This window comes from Rousettus aegyptiacus, unplaced genomic scaffold (assembly GCF_014176215.1).
Source record: "Rousettus aegyptiacus isolate mRouAeg1 unplaced genomic scaffold, mRouAeg1.p scaffold_m13_p_15, whole genome shotgun sequence".
Lineage (NCBI taxonomy): Eukaryota > Metazoa > Chordata > Mammalia > Chiroptera > Pteropodidae > Rousettus > Rousettus aegyptiacus.
The window spans coordinates 1,656,090-1,678,694 of NW_023416290.1; the positions used below are offsets into that span (position 1 = coordinate 1,656,090).

At 51.9% G+C, this 22,605-nt stretch overlaps 1 protein-coding gene across 7 annotated transcripts in view; it reads right to left on the reverse strand.

The window, feature by feature from the left end:
• The window catches only part of RALYL (RALY RNA binding protein like), a 226,942-nt gene that overhangs the window by 96,678 nt on the left and 107,659 nt on the right, over positions 1–22,605 (reverse strand). For all 7 annotated transcript variants that reach the window (XM_036233265.1, XM_036233262.1, XM_036233264.1 and 4 more), the window contains one exon: positions 20,902–21,181. In XM_036233265.1, the coding sequence (XP_036089158.1) occupies positions 20,902–21,157 (256 nt within the window). In that variant the 5' untranslated portion in view covers positions 21,158–21,181. The remainder of the gene's footprint in view (positions 1–20,901; positions 21,182–22,605) is intronic.

Genomic DNA, 22,605 nt, shown 5'->3' on the forward strand with positions numbered 1-22,605 from the left:
GAAGAAAAGTAACACGTCACCCGGGTCAATCACTCAGCGTCCGCTTACGCGAAAGGCTTTAGATCTGTCCCCGAACCCTGGCGTTTCTAAGGTAAAGCACGGCGTTTCCCCTCGGGCTCCCCTGGACCCCGTTCTTGCCTCTCTGCACAAAACGGATGAAGTTCAGACGGCGTACAGTCTCCACGCTTCACGGCTCCTGGAGGGACGCCGAATCGGAGAACAGGTAGCTGCGTTAATCGGACGTGGTCGTTTTCCGTCTCTAACGTCGCTGTCCACGGGGTCCACGTTTTGAGAGACTCGGGTTTGTTAGGGGAAGTCGTGTGGGGTGTGATGGCCGTGGGGGCCGTGGAGCGGGGAGCAGACTCTCGCTCTGCGCCGACCGCACCCCATCCATGTCCCCGAGCCTTCGACAGGGCTGTGACCGTGGTCCGTCGTGGATAAAGGGATCCGCGCACTGCTCTAAGGTTTTTTTTTTTTTTTTTCCAGTGAAGACATCACGGTTGTTCCTGTTTTTAGAGATTACGTGTCCCGGAGCAGACTTACTTAGGACATGACGCGGCCGTGATGCAATCCCACTACGGGGACTTCCTGTCCTCTGGCCCTGGGGCTGGGGGTGGGGGTGGGGGCCGGAGGGCGCAGAGGCCCGGGCCACCCACGGTGACAGCGTTACTCCGAGGCTTAGGGACGAAACCGGTGGTGGACGGTTACGTCCCAGCGGCTGCACACACTCTGCTTCCTGAGGAGTGAACTTGACCGGCCGGGTTAAACGCCACGAGGTTTGCATCTAGGTCACCGACCGCCAGGCGACCACGGGAAAAAGAAGTCGGAACAAGCACGCAGAAGGCCGGGCATCACTTCGACGTGCGCACAGGGCACTCGCAGTCGGCCGCTCAAAGGTTCCACTTTACACGGGAACAGCCTTCTCTCGCGGAGAAGCTGGCTGATCACGGTCACTCGCGGAGCCGGGGGCCTCTGTGACGATCACAGGGGACAAAGTCGTCGCACGTGGTGAAGTCAGAGAGCTGGGTGGAGACAGTTCGGAGCCACGGGCCTCGGGACGCTTCAGAGCCAAGCGCCTCTGCATCGCTAGTGACCGCGGCTGAGGTGGGCCCCTCGGCCACGCGCTTGGCGAAGAGAAGGAATGAAACACGGCTTGCATGTTTGCTAGCTTTCCTCTCCACCAGAGCCGCTGCCTAGACATCACTTTTAAGATGTTCTTTAGCTATTTCGATGCGCCTGAGTCTAATGAGCCACCGTGATTAAAATTTTGATACTCTGACATTCATTAACTTTGGCATTTTTAAAGAGAGGTTTTCATAGTCTTTTTCGTATCACTGCCATTTATGAATCAAAAGGCAGTTCATGCAAGCCCGAGCACAGCCCCGGCTGAAGAAGGATCAGATACCCAGAGACCACCATTGATTCACACAATGACTGACCTACTGTAAAGATTTAAAAAGAGCAGAACCTTCTGAAACGCACACCAAAACCTCCAAGATTTTGGAGTTACCCCGTTGCCCTCAGCCCGAAAGACGATCTTTGCTGCATAGGCACAACATCTGGCAGGAAGGAGAAAATATCCGTTTCACGTTTAGAGACACACGGACGAAGAACAGCGACCAGTCTGAGCCCAGTGCACGGAGGTGACAGACTCGGACACACGCCACGGAGGCGGCCGGGCCCCGGGCGGCCCCTCTGAGCCGCACCCCGCAAGCCCTGCCGTGGGCCGTCCCCCCACCCGAGCACGCGGGCGACAGGCCGCCTCCCGCGAGGATCCCGGGCCCCGCCCCGCCCCGGGCCCCTCGCGGACGCTGGACGCTGGTCGCTCACGCAGCCTCTCGGCCGACTCGAGCTCGCCCAGAACAGCCGCGGAGGATCCGTTTCCGGCGACTCGGAGAAAGACGCACCACGCTGCCTCCCCGCGCGGGCCCCCCTTATTCTGAAATAAGTTGCACTGTCCTTAACGGTATTTTTATTTTTCTCGGCCAGACAGATGCCTGCTCTATAACTCTTTGTTCAGTAATCGTATACTAATTTTCTCGTTTTATCCTGCCACTGCGAATGCTCCCACGAATCACCAAAACGATGGTCCAATGTACTAAGCTAAAGCCACAATCATGTACATGAAAAATGAATCGGCGTGATATGCAAATCCAACTCCACCGGAAATAAGTACTTTCCAAACGAATCCATGGGCTACAGCACAGGCTGTGAGGACGGCCTCAAGATTTAAAAGGTAAGGCCATGGGGGTCTCGTCTCTGCTTTCTGAGATTATCCTCAGATGTAGTTTGTGGTTGTACAAGAGGCTAAACAAAATTCCTGTTAGCTTCTAAGAAAATTTCTCTCCTATTTCCATAAATGCGATTATTTCTCTGTCTTCATACTGCTGATTTTTTTCTATGGTTTCAAAATAATTCCTATACTCAGTACTTATAAACTGGATATGAAAAAACTTCAGTAATTAAACTACTAATATTAAAATAAAAGAAATACAATGTGACATTTCTCAAAATAACATTGCTCATTAATTTCAACAAAAATGCTAGGCGAGGAGGCAGATAAGGGAATAAAAAAGCGCTCTTCCGAGCCTCCAGCAAGGAACACTCAATTACTTTTCAGAAAAAAAGCCTGCTGATCATGTGAGAGTGTGAAGAATGTTTCGTGTGCTTTTACAGTATTATTTTTGGTCAACGCTGCTGTTGACTGCTCCGTGCGCTTCCGGCCACAGCCCAGCGCAGAGGGGACAGGCCAGTAACCTGCTTCGGAGAAGGAGCGAGGCTCCAGGTGCCACTGTGTCCCCCACATGGTGCCGAGGACCAGAAAGCGCTCAGAGCAGTGACTGGGGACCGTCCTCGCCCAAATTCACAGCTCGTGTTGAAAAACGACATCCACGCCACCTCATTATCTCTGCGAGAGAACTTCCTCTCCAGCGACCAGACATTTTAAATTCAAATTTTAATATATATAGGTCAACATGAACCCAAGGGGAAAAAAACCCTGGTAATTGCAAAACGAAGAAATAAATTAAACCCACAGAAGTGAGTTCAGCTAACAGGAATAGCAACGATCGTTCCAAAACAAATTTTTACAAGCTGTTCTCAAACATAATGCGAGAAACGCTCTCAACTTCTACAACTAAAAGGAAGTCCGTAAATGAAACCACCGGTTAGTCCGCAGGCTGTGACTTCTCACCTTTGAAATGTCAGTTTTGCAAAGTCACATCTTTTCACAAGGAAATGACAGCATCAAACGGATCATCAAGGTCAGTCGAGAGAGGAGACAAAGAAGTTGGTGCATTGTCTTTTCTCGGTGGAGAAGGGTCCGGATCACTTGCGATCGAGGGGAGTTTGCGCAGGACGCAGGTGCACGGGCTGGATCAGTCTCAAGAAAGAAACGTCTGTGCACGAAATCGCTGCAACCAAGGTCACTTTGAAGAAGAGTTTAAAGCGACCACACCAAGACCTGTGTTAGGTTAACTCACAAGGACTCAGATGCTCCACTGAGCAACCCACACTCTTCCGGGGAGAAGAAGGGACTGACCCCAAGGGCCTCTGCCTGTGACCAGAGCCTTCGAATGCCGCCCAAAGCGAATGATCACCTTCCAGGGGTTCTAAATTTTGCCAGCAGAGACTTCTGGGTTTCAGACAAACGAAGGAAAACATTCTCTCGTTTATCACTAGGTTAGCTGCTATTATTAGATATCATATTTCACACAAGATTGAAACAGGGCTGTGTTGCCAGCTGGCTGTCGGGACCCCAACCTCCGGGAAGTGGAGGGGAGTGTGGCCTCGGGGCTCCCCACCTCGCTCTCGTCAAATGCTCGTTTTCCCAGCCCGGACCCTCTGCAACATGACCTGCTCCTCGGACCGGGGCGCGTTTACAAAGCAAATCACGTGATGCGCTCACAGGAGTTTCGTAGTTTACTCTCTTTGTAAGCTTACCGATATGTGTGCTTTGAAATAATATTTCTCGTAACAAGAACTCTATGAAGCAAAAGAAAAATTCTTAAAAAACCTCCGTGTTGAGTTAATTATCTTAAACTATTTAAAACCAAACAAACATGAAAGTAGGGATAAGCTATACATGAAATTAGAGACGCTTCATGCTTATACATGTAAAACATAACTGACTTGTAAATAAAATAAAAAAGCTAAGCAATCATGCTAAGAAAATCAAACTGCCTATGTTAATGTGAGGCCCGGTGCCGTACTGTGACACCGAGCCACGGCTGACGGATGGACGGTCACTAGGCCGTGTGGCGCCTGCCCCAGCCCTCCTGCGGGCCTCGGACCCCGGAGCTCGGCTCCCGGCGCTACGTGGTTTTCCCTGCTCCACCGTTCCCAAATCCTCCTTTGGACGGTGTGACCCGAACGAAGCCTCAGAGCTCGGGACTTCACTCGAGCGCGTCGATGGCCTGGTACCTGCCATCTGTCCTCTGCTCATTGGGCCGGGACGTTAGAGCCGTGATTCTTGGTGTCGGCCTCGCTGTGAGCTCGAACGGACCTGGTGTGTGTGACCTGCGTGTGTGACAGGTGGGCGTTCGCGGGACCCGAGCCGGGCCGTGGTCTGACGGCCGGGCCGGGGGCCGCGGCACCAGAGGAGGGGCAGGCGCCAAGCTGCTCCTCGGCGGCGGACACAGCAGGGGCATGTGGCAAGGCCGCTCGAGTCCCACTGGTCGGCCGTCCCGCCACCGGGGTGCAGAGACTCTGCCCACAGGAGTCACAGCAGCCAGACGGGGGAGGTCAGAGGGCGAGCCCGGCCTCGCAGAAATCGCCAGTGCGAACGACGCGTTAGGGCTGCGACTAGACAACGGAGACAGCTTGCCGGGCCCCTGCCCGCCCCCGCGGGGGCCTGGGCGTGGTCTCGGGGTCCCGCAGCCCAGCAAGGACAGCGTCCGGGACCCTCACACGTGCGGGTCTGGAGCGAACCCCGCTCTGCTTCGGTTTCCTCACCGGGAGAAATAAGCCGATAATGTCCGGCTCACGGCTTTATCCTGACGTTAAATGAGGTCCTCGGGCGAGGCTCGCGACCACCCCGTCGGTCTCACGTGACCTTACGCGCCCCCATGCTTCGCCTGGCTCCCCCATCCTCAGGGTTACACATCCAGCCACTTTGTTCTAATTCCGAAAAGTGCATGTGCAATTTAAGTGGTCGTTTGTAATACGATTTTGCATAAATCATTCTTGTCCTTAATCAAATGAGATGCCCTTTATTTGTTTTTCTCATTTGTCACGTTGTTCCTACAAGTGTCTGTGATCTGAAAGCAGTTAATCGGGGAGGAGAAAGCAAAAATCGCCCGAAAAAGGCGCGCAGCCGAGGCCAGCGCGAGAGAGCCAATCATCGAAGCCGGGACTGCCCTCCGGCGCTCACGGCCGTTTGCAAGAGCAGATCGTCCCAAACTGGGGCAATTACACACAGGCGCCTGACCTGTTCCTTCTGGCACAGTCTCTCCTTGTCACTTCGCTCCAAACCTGCGGCGCGAGGCCACATGCGCGAGGGGGCACCTGGCCGGAGCACACGCTGCGCAGGCCGCGGGGCCCTGGCGAGCTCGGCGGAGGCCTGCACGCAGGTGGGCGGCCGGTCCCGCAGGGTCGGGGGCCAGAGCTGGAAGCTACGCTCGCGCCAGAAAACCTGAAAGGCGCCTTAGAAGGTATGACCGAATAGAAACGTGTCACCGAAACCTCAGCGCCGCGGCGCCCACCCGCTGGCGCGCTGGTCCGGAGAACCGTTCCCAGCACGGGGTCGTGTCAGCGGAAGGGAAGGGACGTGTCCCGGGGGAGTCGCAACGCGGGGCGCCCCGGGGGGCTGCCCGGGGCCCGCGGGGTCCCCCGATGAGTCCGCGCGCGCCGGGGCCGGGTCCAGCCGTCAGGGGCGCGCGCACGGCGACGGGGCCCGGCTGTCGTGGAGGCCGCCGCTCAGCCGAGGGGGGCGCGCCCGGCGCCTGAGCCCAGGGTCCCCGGGACGTGTCGGTCAGGGTCGGCGTCTAGAGGCAGCACGCAACGGTGGAAAAACGGCACAGACCCCAAATCGCCCTTGACGAATCCCTCAAACAGACCCCAAGCACAGCGCTCAGGGTGAAGGTGGACGCTTCGCGGGACCCCTAACCTTTTTAGGGAAGAGGCAACTTATCAAAGATTCAGTTAGGCCTGGGGAACGCCCCACGCCTCGCTTCCGTCTACGCGGACCCGTGCTGGGACCCCCGGGTGCGGCCGTGCTGTGCGTGACGCCCCGCGGCAGGGGCCGCGCGCCGCAGACGCGTGATGCGTGCGGCTCGGCTCACGGTCGGGAGCTGGAAGGCGCCGCGGGCAAGAGGGCTCTGGGCGGGACCGCGAGACCCCAAGAAGCACGGGAGCCCTACGGGTGGCCGTCGCTGTCCAGACTGGGAGTCTCGAATCTCTCCGGCACTCGACTGGCCCCAGCGGCGACTGGAACATGATCCGGAATGTTCTGCGTGTCCCCTCCCTGGCCTGTGTTTAATGAAAACACTCCTCGATTAGACAAATACACCAGGTAACGGGATTGGCGGCATTTATATTTGAGTAAAACAGAAACACGGGGCAGTGGTGAAAACAGTCACTTTTCTCTTTTAAAGACACATGACCGGCACTTTCGCTGACACGTTCTGGCCAAAAAGCAAACCACGACCCGTCACCAGAAGCCGCACTAACTCGCTATGTTTCTGGTGTCATAGATGGGTGATGGTCTAATTAAGTCAAAATGAAAAACACTGAGATGATTTCAGCTAATGATAAAACATCGTTGCCTACAAACACGCATAAATGTCTTTCAGCCACGATTACTTAATTTTGCAAGGAATTCTGTTATTATAAAGCCGCTATTGCATCATGATAATTAGGTTTCTAAAAGAAACCTATTAAGTTTCAATTCAGTAAGAGAATTAAAGAAATATGAGAAAATAAAACTCCATTAGGAATGTGATTATGTCACATTAATTCTTTGTTTTAAAGGTTTTTTTTTTTTTTAAGAGTTCAATTTAGTATTCTAACGGATTTTTAAAATAGTCACGTGTACGGAAACATGACATATCTCAGGGCAGATGTTTGTTGGTACTTTGTCTGCCTCCACGGCTAATGCGGCTAGGCTAATAGCACGCGAGTTTCTACTAACCACATCCACGTATGGAAAAGGCAACAGGCGGCCAAGGCCGAGAGCATTAATTTTCTTAAAGGTCCGCTGTCACTTACACCTTGATTTTACTTGGGTTTGTGACCCAGTTTTCATTAAATTCTCATGCATTTATTCCCCCCAAGCGGAGGCCAGGACACAACTAATTTTCATGGTGTTCTCAGTACCTCAGGAAAAGATTATGCTTAAAAATTCCTTCTAGAGATGGCAAAACCATTTATTAAATACTGTCTTAGGAACACTTCTAATGTTTAGTTTTGCTATTTTTACCTTGAAACACCTTGGGGTACAGAGCTGGGCCCTCCGAACACGCTGCGGGGGGGGGGGTGATGTGGGGTTCGTGGGGGCCGCCCCCTGCGCACCCACGCCTGCCGTCGGCCTTTCCTCCCCACTCCCAAAGCAGGAGGCATCTCTTCCTCAGCAAATTTTAAAGATTTGATTTATGCAAATTGGGACTAGCTTAAAGTTTGTATAGTGTAACCATTAATTTGTTTTTCACACAACGGCATCGGATTCCTTTTTTCCTCCTCGAGTTCATGAATGTGTATGTACCTGTGCGCGCGCGCATGTGTGTGTGGGGACTCCCCGCCCCCCGCCCCCACGCCCCGCCCTCCGCGCCTGCGAGCATCTTGTCCGCTCGCCTCTTCTCCGTGGCGTCTACACTGGGGCTCGTTGGCTGCAATGACTCGCATATTTTAAGCGCTGCCTCTGACATGTGAGGTTTGGATGGGAATGTCTTACACGGGGGTGGGGGGGTGGGGGGGTGGGGGGCTGGTTTGAGCGCCCCCGGCACGAGGTCAAGGGCCGGGAGCTGGGCGACAAACGAGGGGAAACCGGTTGCGGCGCCAGGACAGAGCCAAGCCGGGGGCAACGCCCAGCGTCGTGGGGACACGGCGTGTCGGGGGCCGCGTCACGAGGACGGGGCGCGGGGGCGCCGCACTGGTGGACGACGGCGGCGGCTCGTTAGCCCCCAGCGAGGACCTCGCCAGGGCCCGCGGACCCCTGCTGGTCCCCACTTCCCAAACGGACAATATTGCACTGTAGTTCGCATGACAGATCTTTTCTTTGAGTTCTCAATTTTAGCGGCAGTGGAACCGTCTTATTTATTTATTTATTTTTTCCCCAGAACTTTCTGAAATCACACTGGGCCCAGTTCTGTGCATCTGCAGAGGGATTTTCAAACGTTTCTCTTATTTTTTCCCTCCATTCTTTACCTCATAACCTAGTCATGCAACTCTCTCTCCTGAGAGTTTCTGACAGTTACCCCTACTTTATTCATCACTCTACTTTGAACTTATCAAAATGCACTGAAATTATACACACACACACACACACACACGTATATGTGTGTGTGTGTGTGTGTGTGCGTAAAACTTCCCATTCTATATACATTCCTGTCGTCCTGTAGCCTCCGGAAAAACGTGAAGACCCGTAAAACTAGAGCCCCGTTCCCTTCCCTTTGCGGGGACACCCGAAGCGGAGTTGAAAGCCAGGGAGTGATTAAATGATTCCTTTTCATTTCTACAGTCGCTGTCTCGGTCCAGCCATGGGAGAAACGACATGGATTTAGTTCCATATTTACTCGGCAATGGGCCCCGGCCCGGGAGACGGGCCTGCGCCCACGCGCCACCGGGACGTGCCCCGCGCCCCCCAACGGGCCCCCCCTACCTGTATACAATGGCCTTTCGCGTTGTCCGAGGTGATCGCTCGCTGCTGTGAGGCAGCTCTGTGCATTATCCGCTCACGAATTTTCTTTCCTTACGGCTCTTTACTGCCCAAGCTGGTCCTCCTCGTTGGAATGTGTTCACCTACCAACTCTACCAAGTCATCGATTACTTAACGTGTTAACCCCAAAGTCACCCTTGAGAGAGGAAACCCTGACCCGACTCACTCCATCTCGGCCCCCCCCCCCACACCCCCAATGCATGCCACGCTCACCCAGAGCACATTATGAAATAATCTGTTCCTCCAAGGACAAGAGCCAGGTCCGGGCTTAAATGATACTGAGCGGAAATGACGTCTTAGAGTGTTCCCATCTTCACACCAGCAACCACTCAGCCGATCAATCACTAATTTTTTAGAGAGGCTTATTAACAAAACAATGGAAAATTATGTTGTCAAAAAAAGCTGGTTTCTGTTATAATTATTTTAAAAGGCTGACTTCCTGTACCCTTTGCAGTCTTCTCTAGTCTTAACAGACAGAAATCTTAAATTTCAATAGGAAAACAAGTAGAATAGGAATTATAATAAATATAATTTAATCTTAATAAAATTTTTTTTTGATTAAAAAATGTCATTCAGTAGAAAATGTGGGGAAAATCGCCATAGTCTTATATCTAGGAACCTGTCCCAGTCGAAGGGTCTGTACAAACCCAGAATAGTGCTTTTGAGTTCTCTTCTTGCATGTGCGTGTGTGTGCGTGTGTGCGTGCGTGTGTGTGTGCGTGTGTGTGCACATCTCCTCACTCTGACTACTGAAGCAACTAGAAACAAAACCTTTGGTAGCAGCGAGCCTCCCGAGGGACCAGGACGTCAGACCTGAATAACATTGTCTACGACGTGGTCCACAGCTCTTTGGAGAGTCGGCTGATTCCCGGTGGGGGACAAGAAATTATGATCCTGGAACATTCTGTCCTATCAGAAATGAAGGCAGCTATCAGAGACGACTGGACTGATGTCAAAATGACCCAGGAAACAACGTGACCACGGTGCCATGAGGCAAAGTTAGGATGATTTGATCATTGATTGAATTATGACCGCAAGGAATGTAAACAAATCAACTATGTCTAATTCTCGAACTCAAAAAAGGATGAATGGTTTTTTAGAGCTCATTTTTAATCTTGTGCGAATGTTAGGGAGCCACTTATTCTTTGAATATTGTATGAAAGGAGAGAATCGATGCTATCCTCTTTTTTTTCTGCACAATAACTCAGGGAACGTGATAGGGACAGATGACCGTGCTCAGCGGCTGTCGGCACCAGAAGAGGAGAGACCGCGCGGGTGCCGGCGGATGGAGGAGCGCGCAGTCACACGTGCAGGAGCCTTTAAAAACGCCGCCTGAATCCGATCGAGCCCCAGAACTGGAGGAAATGGAAGCAACAGAGAAGCATGTTAAGTGATACCACAAGGGTGCCGCCATCCGTGAGACCTCTTAGGACAAATGACCCAATTCTTTCAACAGATGAAATGCAGGGGGACACAGGAAGTAGCTGAGGGGAGCCTGTAAATGAAAAGGCTTCCGGGTCTTACAAGCGAAACTCCGTCTTTACATCTTACTTGAATTCCAATTCGAGGAAATTAATTTTAAATAAAAGTATAGGAGAAGGAGTTGTGGAAACTGAATTATTACCGGATTGGTATTAAAGAATTAAAGCCATTATATTTGGTGAAATCATGGTATGACCATGTTTTCTTTAAACAATCATAATTCATACGCTCAGAATGACATATTTGCAGATTAAATGATATTTCTTGGATTTGCCTCAAAGCAGCGCAGGGGGCGGAGAGGAGCGGCCGAAGAGTAGGAAAAGCTGTAAGCGTGTGGATCGCGCTTGCTCAGACGGGGCCGGGTGCACGTCTGTTCGCAGCACTGTTCTTTCTACTTTCATATGTGCTTGACGGTCTCCGAAATAAAAGGAAACGAAGCAAACTGCGTGCGAGATTAAAATGCACGGAAATCGTAGTGCAATAGGTGGGAGGAGGGGGTGGGCGAACGAGAAGTGTGCCAGGCACCTGGGATTCTCAAGGACGCGGTTTAGAAGCTGACAAGCACCGAACTGATAAGCCGCAGACACCGGTGGCACTCCCTGGGGCGGTTCTGCCAGACCAGGAAACGTTTCCATGGCTCACAAGCGAACAGAATGGAAAACACGGAACGAGAAGGGAAAGATTAATCTCAAAAACGCAAGGAAGAAAAATTAACACGCAGCTCATAGAACAAATAAAAAAATATAGTAAGCTTGTAGATGTAAATTCACATAGACCCATAATTAAATGAATAAATTATTACAAGTAAAAGACTAAGACTGTCAGACCCTATTTTTAAAAGATTATATTTTGCTTACGAGCTGGCTTTAAATATTGAGACACAGAATCACTGAAATTAAAATGGATGAAAAATGACATACCATAAAAACATTGGTCGAAAGGAGGTGAGTTCAGCTATATTAAGATTGGATGCTGTTTTTCCTTAAGACAAAAATTCTTACTAGAGATAGAGATATATCATACTAATAAAAGGATGAATCCATTAGAAAGATATGATAATTTCAAGTGTGTTTTTAAAAGAACTAAAAAGATGGATGGATTCATAATCATAATTCACCTCTCTTAATAACTGATGGAAAATAGGCAAAAATCAATAATGATGCAGCAGATAGAAAAGTTCAATTAGTGATTTTTGCCTGTTTAATGTGATAAAAATGCTGTACAGAATAACAGAATGCACATGCTGTTTGTCAATTGCAAATGGAACAGATAAAAACTGACCATATACAGAGCTATAAAAAATTTCTCAGTGCATTTCAATTAATTTACTCTCTGGTTACAGTGAAATTAGGCTAAAATCAATTTTAAACAATTATAAAGTCAGTGACAGCCTTTGAAATAAGCAATAAATCAAAGGAGAAATATTCACGTGAATTAGAAAATACTTGTCAGCTAATTGATTTTGAACGTCTGATGTGTTAGAACTTGTGGGATGAAGCAAAAGCTGTGGTCAGAATTATAGAATTAAATGTGCTTTTAGAAAACATGAAAATCTGAAAACTAAGTATCTAAGTCTTCCCGTGAAGTTATAGAAAGAGGCAAATGAAACCAAACAGCGTAGGATGAAAGAAACACCAAAGATTACAAAAACAAATGCGCGATGGGGAAAACACAGTGAGCCGTGATTTGGTTATTCAAATAGATGACCAAACTGACTAGGGGAGACAGAGAAGCCAGGTGCCACCAACGGTGGCATCAGAAAACCGACGTCTCTCGGAGACCCTAATGATGACACAAGGACAAAATGTCGGGGTGCTAAGAACACCTTATTTCAATACATCTGAAAATGTATATCAAGTTAGCGCGCTCCCTGCAAAACTTCCCTCTGCAAAGCTGGCGCGAGATTAATTTAAAAAATCTAAGCAGTCATAAGTCTCTAAAAAAACCCGAATCTGTGTTTAAGATCATTTCACAAAATACTCCTGGCTCAGATGGCATCACTGGTGAATCTCCCGAGGACGGACAGCAATCACACGCGAACTCCCAGCAGGAGGAATAACCCTCCCCAGCTCGTCTCGTGAGGCCAGCACCCGCTCGACAGAAAAACCAGTAAGGGCAAAACGAGACAACGACTTTGCAGGCTTGTCTCTAAATCGCCATTGCGAACATGGACGTTAAAATGAAAACCAAACCGAACAAAATGATAATACCTTGGTACCATGTCGCGCTGATTCCAAGCACGTTCAATTAACAGAAAAAAATGAAAAAAAAAATCAAATATTCATTTCCATATATATAAGAAAAGTACTGGATAATATTCAATGAAAATTAATAGCCAACTAAAATATAAGGAGAATTTCTTTATTATGATGGGGACTTTTGACAAAAATAAAATCTTGTGGCAAATGACAGTTGTAAATATTGACGGCTTTCTCATTACTGAAAAAAACACGTCTAGTCCTCGTGAGTGTTATTCTAGGGGGACTAGCCAATCTACAAATCCTAGCAGATGAGAAGAAAACTGTCATTTTTTTGCAAGAGACATGGTTATACCCTCCAAAAAAAATAACCAAAAAATAGAGTAAACTGTTAGAATTAGTAAGTTTAGAAAAATCTGAGACTATAATAATAAATATACTGAGAATGAACAATTAGAAAATGAAGTGTCCGAAATGGTGCCACTTACAGCAGTAGCAGTATCGGTACTAGTTAGGGTTCAATATCTATAGCGTATACGTAATTACACACGAATGAATATTAATTAAATTTACATATGTAAAATTACATATGAAATTCTCTATACTACATATAAATATTTACAGAAACGGTAGGAGTTCAGAACGCGTCTGTGCAGACGGTGCGACTCGGGCCCGCGGATTATTGTGAACTGAAGACGACGAGGCCCGACAGGCTCGGGAAAAGCCGTCCTCTCCCCATTAACCGCCTGAGAAGCCTCGGCTGAAGGGCCGCGTCTCGCTGGGCCCGCCGCCGCGGCAGGCGACGCCCAGGCGCAGGGGGACGCGGGGTGGGGGCCCCGCAGGGCTCGGGGCCGGGTCCTCCACGTGTCCTTCCCCCGCCGTGGGGGCTGGCTCCACGCCCCCCAGCCCCGGTCTCCCTGGTTCGGACGGCGCCTGAGCCCCAGCCACCCCCTTATCCTTAGCGAGCCCCGGATGCACAGACGTAAATCCGTTTTCTCCCTCCTGTTGATGCGTCTTACGTGGATCTGGTTATGAGACTCACGGCCCGAGAAGGGTGGGAGGAGGGTGTCCCCTCCGCAACGGTGTGGGCGCCTGCGACGCGCCACCTGCCGCGCGTGAGGCCGGACGCGCGGGGCGGTGAGCACAGACGGCCGCCTCCGGAAGCGGTTCGCGGGGCGTTCGCGCAGGGCGGCGCGAGTATGTCCAGGATCACGCGCGCGTGAAAACGGCGCCTCCCCGTGCGCCAAACCCACAGGTCACCCGGCAGGAGCGCGCCCGGCGCAGTGGCGCCCCGGTCCCCAAGCCGGGTCGCCCGCACGGGCGGGGTGCAGGGGGCCCAGCTCATCTGCAGTGACAGCGGCAGAGCGACGCGACCTCGCAGGACGCCCAGGCCTCCCGCTCCCCGCGGTGGTCACTGCGCTTCACGCGCCGCGAGCCACGTTTTGCGCGTCTCACGCAGGCGGATGCATTTGATCCTCATGACGGCGTGCGAGGCTCGAGGCGGGCCCTTTTCTGATCATTTATCTCCATTTTGCAGACGGGGAACAGCACCCAAATCCACGCAGCTCACACATGGCCACCAGGGTTCTGACGCGGAAGCCTGAGTCCCGACCCTGCGCCCTCGCCCCACGTCTCGCACAGACGTCCGACAAAAACCTCAATTCCTGTTCTAGTTTCAATCCAAATAAATTAGGAATGGTGGCATCTAAGGACTTTTTGGAAGATTAAGATTCTAATGTTTTGCCACCTATTTTAGACTGTTCCCAACCTCTTAAAATTGGGATCTCGAGTTCCTGAAAGAATTTCTCCAACCTGACAATAACACTATCTCTTTTTAAAGTTCCTGGAGCACTTGAGGTCACGCATTACAATGCGCTTTACCTTGTATCTGCTTATGTATACCTATTTCATGCCATGATTAGAATATTTTCCAAGGACGGTCCCCTGTTTTTATCATATTGCATTATTTTGCTTTCTATTTTATTTTACTTTAATTTGGCCAGGGCTTTGTGTGTCTACACCCCATTAGAGCTTCACATGTTTTGGCAAGCATCTATCACAACCCCACGTGTGCCGTCGAAAAAATAAGTGTTCCCGTTAGTACAGTATTCTCAAGTCAGTTCGCAGGCGACTTTCGGACATTTTATTAGCAGGAGGAAAGGAGAAGCCGAGGTACTGCGTCTGGTCTGGTGTTGCGTCCAGCTTTGTTCTAAGGGGCTAAGTAAGCACGCGAGAACTGACGAGAGCCTTCCACGGGATGCCCGGGCACTCCTGGGGATGGTCTCGGCGAAGAAACGGCTCACGGACGTGTCTGCCACTACTGCTGCCACTAATTTCGGTTCAGCCATTGAGTCAAATAACCAATTTGAGAGGCGCAAGGAAACATCCCGGGCTTTCTCTCCTGCGTGAGGCCATGTCTCCACCGTCAGCCCTGCAACCCGCTCTATCACGGAAGTTTGCCAGTTGGCATTTGTGCACAGCCTACGAAGCAGCTCTCTTTAATTACTGAAAACCTGGCCTGTGCATTGCACTCTGCAGCCCACGGTGTGTGGTTTTCAAAGCTTACTGTCTGGGACCAGTGGAGGATGGGGATGGAGACCCAGCCCTCCAACGACGCCCACACGGTGTACGCAGATGATGGACGGTAGAATTAAGGGTCATGCACAGGGACTTGGCAAAATGTCAGAAGGAAGTTCCAAACCGTTTGTCCCCATGAAAACACGCTGTCTTTAACATTCAGTGCATCTTAGGATCTCCTTACCTGTAAAATGAGATGAACGAAATCCATTACCCAGCTTTCACAAAAGACACCAGAAAGGTAATTTTAAAAACGTACTACAGTGTACACTGAGTGTCTTTGAGAGGTTTGACAGCAGGAAATAATGTACAAATAAAAGTGTTATTACTGAAATCTAGGATGGCGACACACTTCTGCCGACCACAGAACTGAGGAACTCAAAGCGGCTCACGCTGGGACCACATCGTTAGCCATTGTTCACACCCCCACAGGTACACCACTTAAGGCCCTCGCAGCCTCGTGGATAGATTTACAAAACAAACGTAACGATCGCCTGAATACGGCACTTTGCAACTGAAAACCACACGGAATGTCTGTATACTATAAAATCTGTTGATTACTGGTTGTTTAAAACGTGGGGATGTGTCGGACATCTCCTTAGTGGAGAAAGAAAGCTGGGATGGAGAATAGTTTCCAAGGAAGGAAAACTCAAATATTTACTAATTGGAATTTCATATCCCATGACAGCTAATGTTGAAATTAGCTGAAGGACGAATTTATGATTCACAGCTTGGGAACTGACAGCTTTCTCAAACTCCTGTTCTTTACTCCCTGCAGCACCCCCTGGATGTTTTCTACGAGATGTTCTGACCTAGAGGCCCCCCAAAGATTTGTGCGCTTCTCGAGGGTTTTCTGAGACGGACGCGACGGCGCTGTCCACAGTCCCCGGTGCTGATCGCGGCAGCCAGGCTCTGAGTCGGCGCGTCCTTACGGGGTGCGCAGACACAGTAAGTCGCGCTGGAACCTGAGACACCCGCGAGGGACGCTGCTTTAAGGAGCGTTTAGGGGCTTTGCTGAAAAACCTACGTTCCAACGCCATCCTGAGTGTCCGAGAACGCAGCGTTCTTCTTCTGACACTTTTGCAAGGCTTTCTTTTCCTTCCTGAACGGAAGGATTTAATGGAAAACAAATCACAGCTCTGAAAAGCATTAAAGATGCGAAGAGAAAGGGATGAAAATAAAAAACAGTTTGATTCTCTATTTAAAACCAGTACACATAAAAAACATGCTAACTGAGTAGACAGATCAATTTGTTTCTGGTGTTTGTTTGTGTTTTTAAAGATTAAACAACCTGGAGGTACAAGTCATAAACTATAGCTGTAAATACATTTTGGTAATTGCTCTGAAATGCATAAACTGCGTTTTGTTTTGTGGACAACTGGAAGAGATCTATGCTTATTGTAAGTTATGAGTTATTGTCAAAATAATGCAAGGCACTGTTTTCTTATACTTTATCTTGATTAAAACTGTTGTAACATTTCTGAATTAAGTTTATCTTGTCATGATTACTCTAAAGTAGCAGCCCTTACCCAGTGGTGACTCTGCCCCTCAGAGGACACTTGGTGACATCTGGACACGGTTCAGCTGTCACTAGGGGGAGGTGGAGCTATTGCCATCCAGTAAGTAGAAGTCGAGGGTGCTGCTCAACACACTACGATGCACGGGACCGGCCCCCAAAACAAAGGCCCACAATTTCAACACTGCCACGGTCAGGAAACTGTTCCAAGGACACGCATTGCTAGGTGCAGGTCACCAGAAATCGCAGAACGTGGGCACCATTTCACTTAGCGACGGAAAATCATACAACCACCACAAGAGACACACAAAGCATTTTGCCGAGAGCTTGCGACAGGCCCCCTCGAGGCTGGTACCGCTGCTCACAGGGCTGCTGGGGGGAGGATGTCGGCCCTACCTGCACCCCGGTGAGGGGAGGTCAGGCTGGTGAGCAGGCGGTGCGGCCCCGCCTCCCGGTGTGACCCGCATCGGAGCCTTACCCGCCCTCCTCCCTGACTGGCCGACCCCTTTCCAGGTCCCTGGCGGCCACCCACTGAGAGATGTCAGGACTTACACAGCCTGGTCCTTGGACTCAAGAGGAGAATGGGACGTCTAATTCTCAGGCACGGATGATTTTTTATCCGAGGGAGACATACATTTATATTAACTACTGAAACGTCCGGGTTTATCGGAGACTGAGGACAGCCTTCTTTAAGCGGCACGGTATCAGAGAGACCGAGAAAGTCGACGCGTCTGCTCTGAGTGCAAACGCGGTAGGTAATGGAGGCCGTCCTTCGAGTTTGCCCGCGGTCCTCCCCGGTCGGCCCGCTGTCAGGGCATAATTACCGTCGGCACCCCTTACATCACGCTTGCGCGGTAGAAGGCAGCTAGCGTCTGAGCTTCAGCTCCTGGCCAGCAGAGCGGGCGTGAACACGCACATCACCACCCCCTCGGCACTGTGGAAATCAGAGAGGATAATCTGCGCTCGAAGGAGCTGTGGCAGTGATGGAGTGCCTCGCAGACATCTTACCGTTAGTAACGAAACCGTGAAAGGATGCCGCTTTAAGGAATGCAGAGGAAGTTTTCCACGGCAAACTCTTTCTCTAAACCGATACATCACTCACCATAACCTTTGAATAATATATATGTATAAAATATATTGATGCTTATCAAGGACAAGATTCTATGCAGAAAAAGGTGCACATATCAAATTGGTTTTTCTCCTGCTAATCTGCTCCTATGTCAGTCTTATTATTCAGTCCAGCTAGGAGGACTCAAGAGACGTAGTGGGGGGAGATCCCCCTTATTGACAAGAGCAAGAGTGGTTTTTATCGATAACTTAGTTGCTAGTGTTGGGTTCCTCCCACTATAGTGATAACTGATTTTTTGACTTCGCACATTGTGTTTTTTGCAAGCAGCACAGGAGTGAAATAATCTAAAAATAAAGATATTACAAATGATTACTTATAGCACGTGTGTGATCAAGCCAGTAAAATCTGGACTTAGTCTCCAACTTCTGCTTGAGATTTTGGTACAAAAGGATATTTAATGTGTGCAGTCTCATATAAAAATCTTCAGTGTTAAATATTAAAAATGTTTGTTTGACTTTTCACATAATGTGTTTGAGAAGAAAAAGTTCCGATGACTAAATTTAGATTAAAAAAATACAATAAATCTTTGTAATAGTGACCAAACTTCGAATCCAAATTCGATGAACTATTAAGAAGAGGATACATTAGTATTTCACGTTTTTAAATTTAAATTTCATTAAGTAATCAAATTGGGGTAAAGTTTTTTAAGGGAGCTTCGCGTTCTAGAGATTTGAGTGCAGCCCACAAGGAGATGGAAACAAATGATTAGCAAAGACCCGTCCTGTGAGCAGAAGAATAGCAAGCCCCGGCCTCTGAGGCCGGAACCGGCTTGGCAGGTTTGAGCGGAACCAAGCGAGTCCGCCAGCAGGACCAGCATTGTCCAGAGGGGGAGAGGAAGGGCAGATGGCGGTGAGCCGGGGTGGCGGGGACCCTGCAGGGGGGCACAGGGCGTGCGTCTCACTCAGGGGGGGACGGGGCCACTGGAGCTTGGGGAGCTGATCGATGGCTTCGCCGCATGCACATTTCTATGGGGACGCTGTGACGGGGGGGAAGAGGCAGACAGCGCAGGGCTATTTTGGGGGTCCCCCTGAGCGGTAGCGGCGACGCGTGTGAGATGACTCTTGGAGGAGATTTAAAAGACTGGGCTTCAAACACGCCGACGGCGAGGAGCGGGTGATGGGTGACACCTGGAGCGTGGGGGGGAGGGCGAGAGGAATCGGGGTGACCCTGAGGTCTGTGTTTGAGAATCAGAGCTCCCCTTACTGCGATGAACGGGCCGAGGGTCCCGGAGCGGGCAGGGGCGCAGGAAGTCGAGGTGATGCTGTGGGCACATGAAGCCGAGGGGTCTGTCGCTGTGCAAGAGAAGGTGCTGGAATGCGGGCCCGACGTGTGGATCTGGGCGCGCGTCGGGGGGTCCAGGCTGTGTTGATTACGTTTGTTCCTCACGCAGAAAAGTAGATGCAGTTTTTGTTCTTCTCTATACGTTAATCACGGAATGTTTTCTCCTAAATGTTTTCATTTTGTTTCAGATCGCATTCTCCTTTCCTTGGACGTTAGATGTATTTGTGATTATTGCACGTGATTGGACAGGTATGAGGTACAAGATTCCTCACTAGAGAATAGAGTGGGTTATATTCCTTTTCCAGGTCTCCGAATTTGCCTCCTTTTCCTACTTTTCTATCCTTTCTCCCGAAGAAGAAAGAATGAAATGAGGAGAATACATTAACCCCTGAGAGCGAATGCCATAAGTAAGTGGACAAAAAGGTGGCTCTGGAACAGGCCTGGCAAGTCCAGTGACCGACAGTCACCTCGCGGGGTGACCGGATCCCGACCCTGTGCGTCGTTCTGGGGGTCCAGCTGCAGGCCTGGGGCTTCTTCGGCAAGCGGGGGAGGCTGCCCTGCCCCCCGCGCCCGGCACCCAGGTTCTCACGGCTCCGCAGGGCCCGACGCGCCCCTTTCTCCCGGCCCCTCGAAGGCATCACCGCCCTCGGGGGTGGGGGGGCACCTACCCCGCGCCGCGCTTTCTCCCCTGCACGTCACCTTCCCGACGTCCCCTCCGTAATGCCAAACACAAAAGAAACCGCGACACCGTCCCTGCCCGGAGCATTTGCGGTCTCGCTTCCTGGAAATGGCATCGGTTCGGCTCCAATAAACTCGGAACGATTCCCGACAGGTCAGCACACGCCCATCTCAACACGCGCAAGGAAACGACTCTCGAGCCCGTCTTTTCCTGGCCGCCGGGCTCGGCCCGCACCGGCCGCGGTGACGGCATTACCAGGCCACCCTGGTCTCCGGTAAGGGCACGTGAATCGCGAGCGCGCGAGCGACGGGTGCGGCGGGGCCCCAACGGCAGGGCGGTGCGGGGTCCGGGCAGCGGGCGCGCTCGGGGCGCCCGTGGCGGGGGGGGAGTGGGGGGGGGGGTGGGGGGCCGGGAGGGGCAGCGTGGGGGAGGGGGGCGCCCAGGGGGTGGGGGACAGCGCGGGGAGGGGGCCCAGCCGTGGGGGACAGCGCGGGGGGGTGGCGCCCGGGGGGGCACAGCGCCGGGGGGGTGGGGGCGCCCGGGGGGGCACAGCGCCGGGAGGGGGCGCCCGGGGGGGCACAGCGCCGGGGGGGGGCGCCCGGGGGGGCACAGCGCCGGGGGGGGGCGCCGGGGGGGCACAGCGCCGGAGGGGGGGCGCCGGGGGGCACAGAGCCGGGGGGGGGCGCCCGGGGGGGCACAGCGCAGGGGGGGGCACAGGCGGGGGGGGCGCCGGGGGGGGCACAGCGCCGGGGGGGGGGCCCGGGGGGGCACAGCGCCGGGGTGGGGGACAGCGCCGGGGGGGGACGCGCCGGGGTGGGGCACAGCGCCGGGAGGGGGCGCCCGGGGGGGCACAGCGCCGGGAGGGGGCGCCCGGGGGGGCACAGCGCCGGGGGGGGGGGGGGGCGCCCGGGGGGGCACAGCGCCGGGGGGGGCACAGCGCCGGGGGGGGGAGCGCCCGGGGGGGGCACAGCGCCGGGAGGGGGCGCCCGGGGGGGGGCGGGGAGACAGCGTGGGGGAGGGGGCGCCCGGGGGGCGGGCGGGGAGACAGCGTGGGGGAGGGGGGCGCCCGGGGGGGGGGACAGCGCCGGGAGGGGGCGCCCGGGGGGCACAGCGCCGGGAGGGGGCGCCCGGGGGGGCACAGCGCCGGGGGGCGGCGCCCGCGACTCACCCAGCGGCTGGCCCGCGACGACCCTGGCGTTCTCGCCGGCCACGGCCGCCCGCGCGTGCCGCTCGTTCATGTACTGCACGAACGCGTAGCCCTTGTGCACCGAGCAGCCCACGATCTTCCCGTACTTGGAGAAGATGGCCTCGATGTCCACTTTCTTGACGATGGCCGTGTTCAGGTTGCCGATGAAGACGCGGGAGTTGATGGACTTGGGGTCATTCTTGTTAGTCACGTTGCTGGTCTGCGTTTTGCCGGTCATGGTTGGGCCTCCGCGTTGTTACCCCTGAAACAGACAAACGAACACACAAAAGCAAACCATCAAAAGGCGAATAACCGACCGAATGGCTGTCGCTGGCTTGAGACAGGTTTTCCGTAGTGAGCCAGGTCACCGCGAATGCCCAAGCGGGACCGACGGTCCTGAGAAGAAAGCGTAGCGAGATTCAAGGTGAGCATCGCATTGCAGCGCGCGGTGGAAAAATACTTACAATCGCTTAGCACGTGGTTAAAAATAACTTCCTGATTTATTCATCCAAAATTCAGCTCAGTGTAACGACTACACGTTTTGCAGTTGTTTTTATTTGGAAATCTACCAATTTCTCAGAATCGAGTTTGAGGAAGAAACCACCTTATTCTATCAATGACAAGGAAAATCCAACATGGCTCACGTCTGATGATGAAATGTAAAAATCTACACTCCATTTATTGTTGAGAACATGCATTTTTATTTCTACATTTTTCTAGAACAGGTAGATATATGGTCTATTTCATTCTCCGCTTGGAAACTAACAATTCGTTCCATTAAATGCTGTGGAAGAGGGAAAAAAGGCATTAAAAATCAAATATTCAATCGGAAAACTTAACATAAGAAAAACGCGATTCTGAAAATAAATTAACCTCAATGAATTCTGTACATTCTCTTTAACGGAACTGTTATTGAATGTCGAAAAAAGAGCTCGTGTAGCCAGTCCTCATCAGTGCTTGGCAAATTAGCGGACCGGGTGTGGACGCTGAAATTTCTAGTCTTACCCTCATTTTTAATTCATTTAATTAAGAATGGCTAGTATTTCCAGAGACCGTTTTCTGAGCTCGGCAGGGTGTTTAACTGTGCTTAATTAAGCTCCATGCAACTTGTATTTCTAAGTACTAGAGCACTTACATGTTCGTTTTTCAACGCTTTAAAAATTCATTCATTCGCTCATTCATTCATTCGACAATAGTGGCTGATATTGTCTTCCAAAGTGCCCAAGGATTTGAAGAACCCAGTTTGGTGACATGGAAGACAGCGCGGGGGGGGGGGGGGGCGCCCAGGGGGGACAGTGCGGGGGAGGGGGGGCGCCCGGGAGGCGGGGGAGGGCAGCACCGGGGGAGGGTGCTGATCCAAGAATCTCACTGAGCCCCGATCGGAATGCACGTAGAGAAAAGCAGACTCAGGCACATGGTGAAGAAACTGCCGAATACCGGTGATCGGGCGGGAAGCCAGCGAGCTCGCAGACATGTGAGAAACGCCTGCATTCTAAGAAAAAAGGGGAAACAACGGTTCAGGCGACGTTACCACTAAAAAACAAATGGCGAGGTGGACTTTCTGCGGAAAATGCAACTACACCCAGAACTTGTCTGTTTTTAAGCTGCCCGTGTCTGAGCGGAGCTGGCGTGGCCTGTCTGTGGAAGCCCCCTCGCAACGAAAGACGAACTGTGGACCACAGCTGC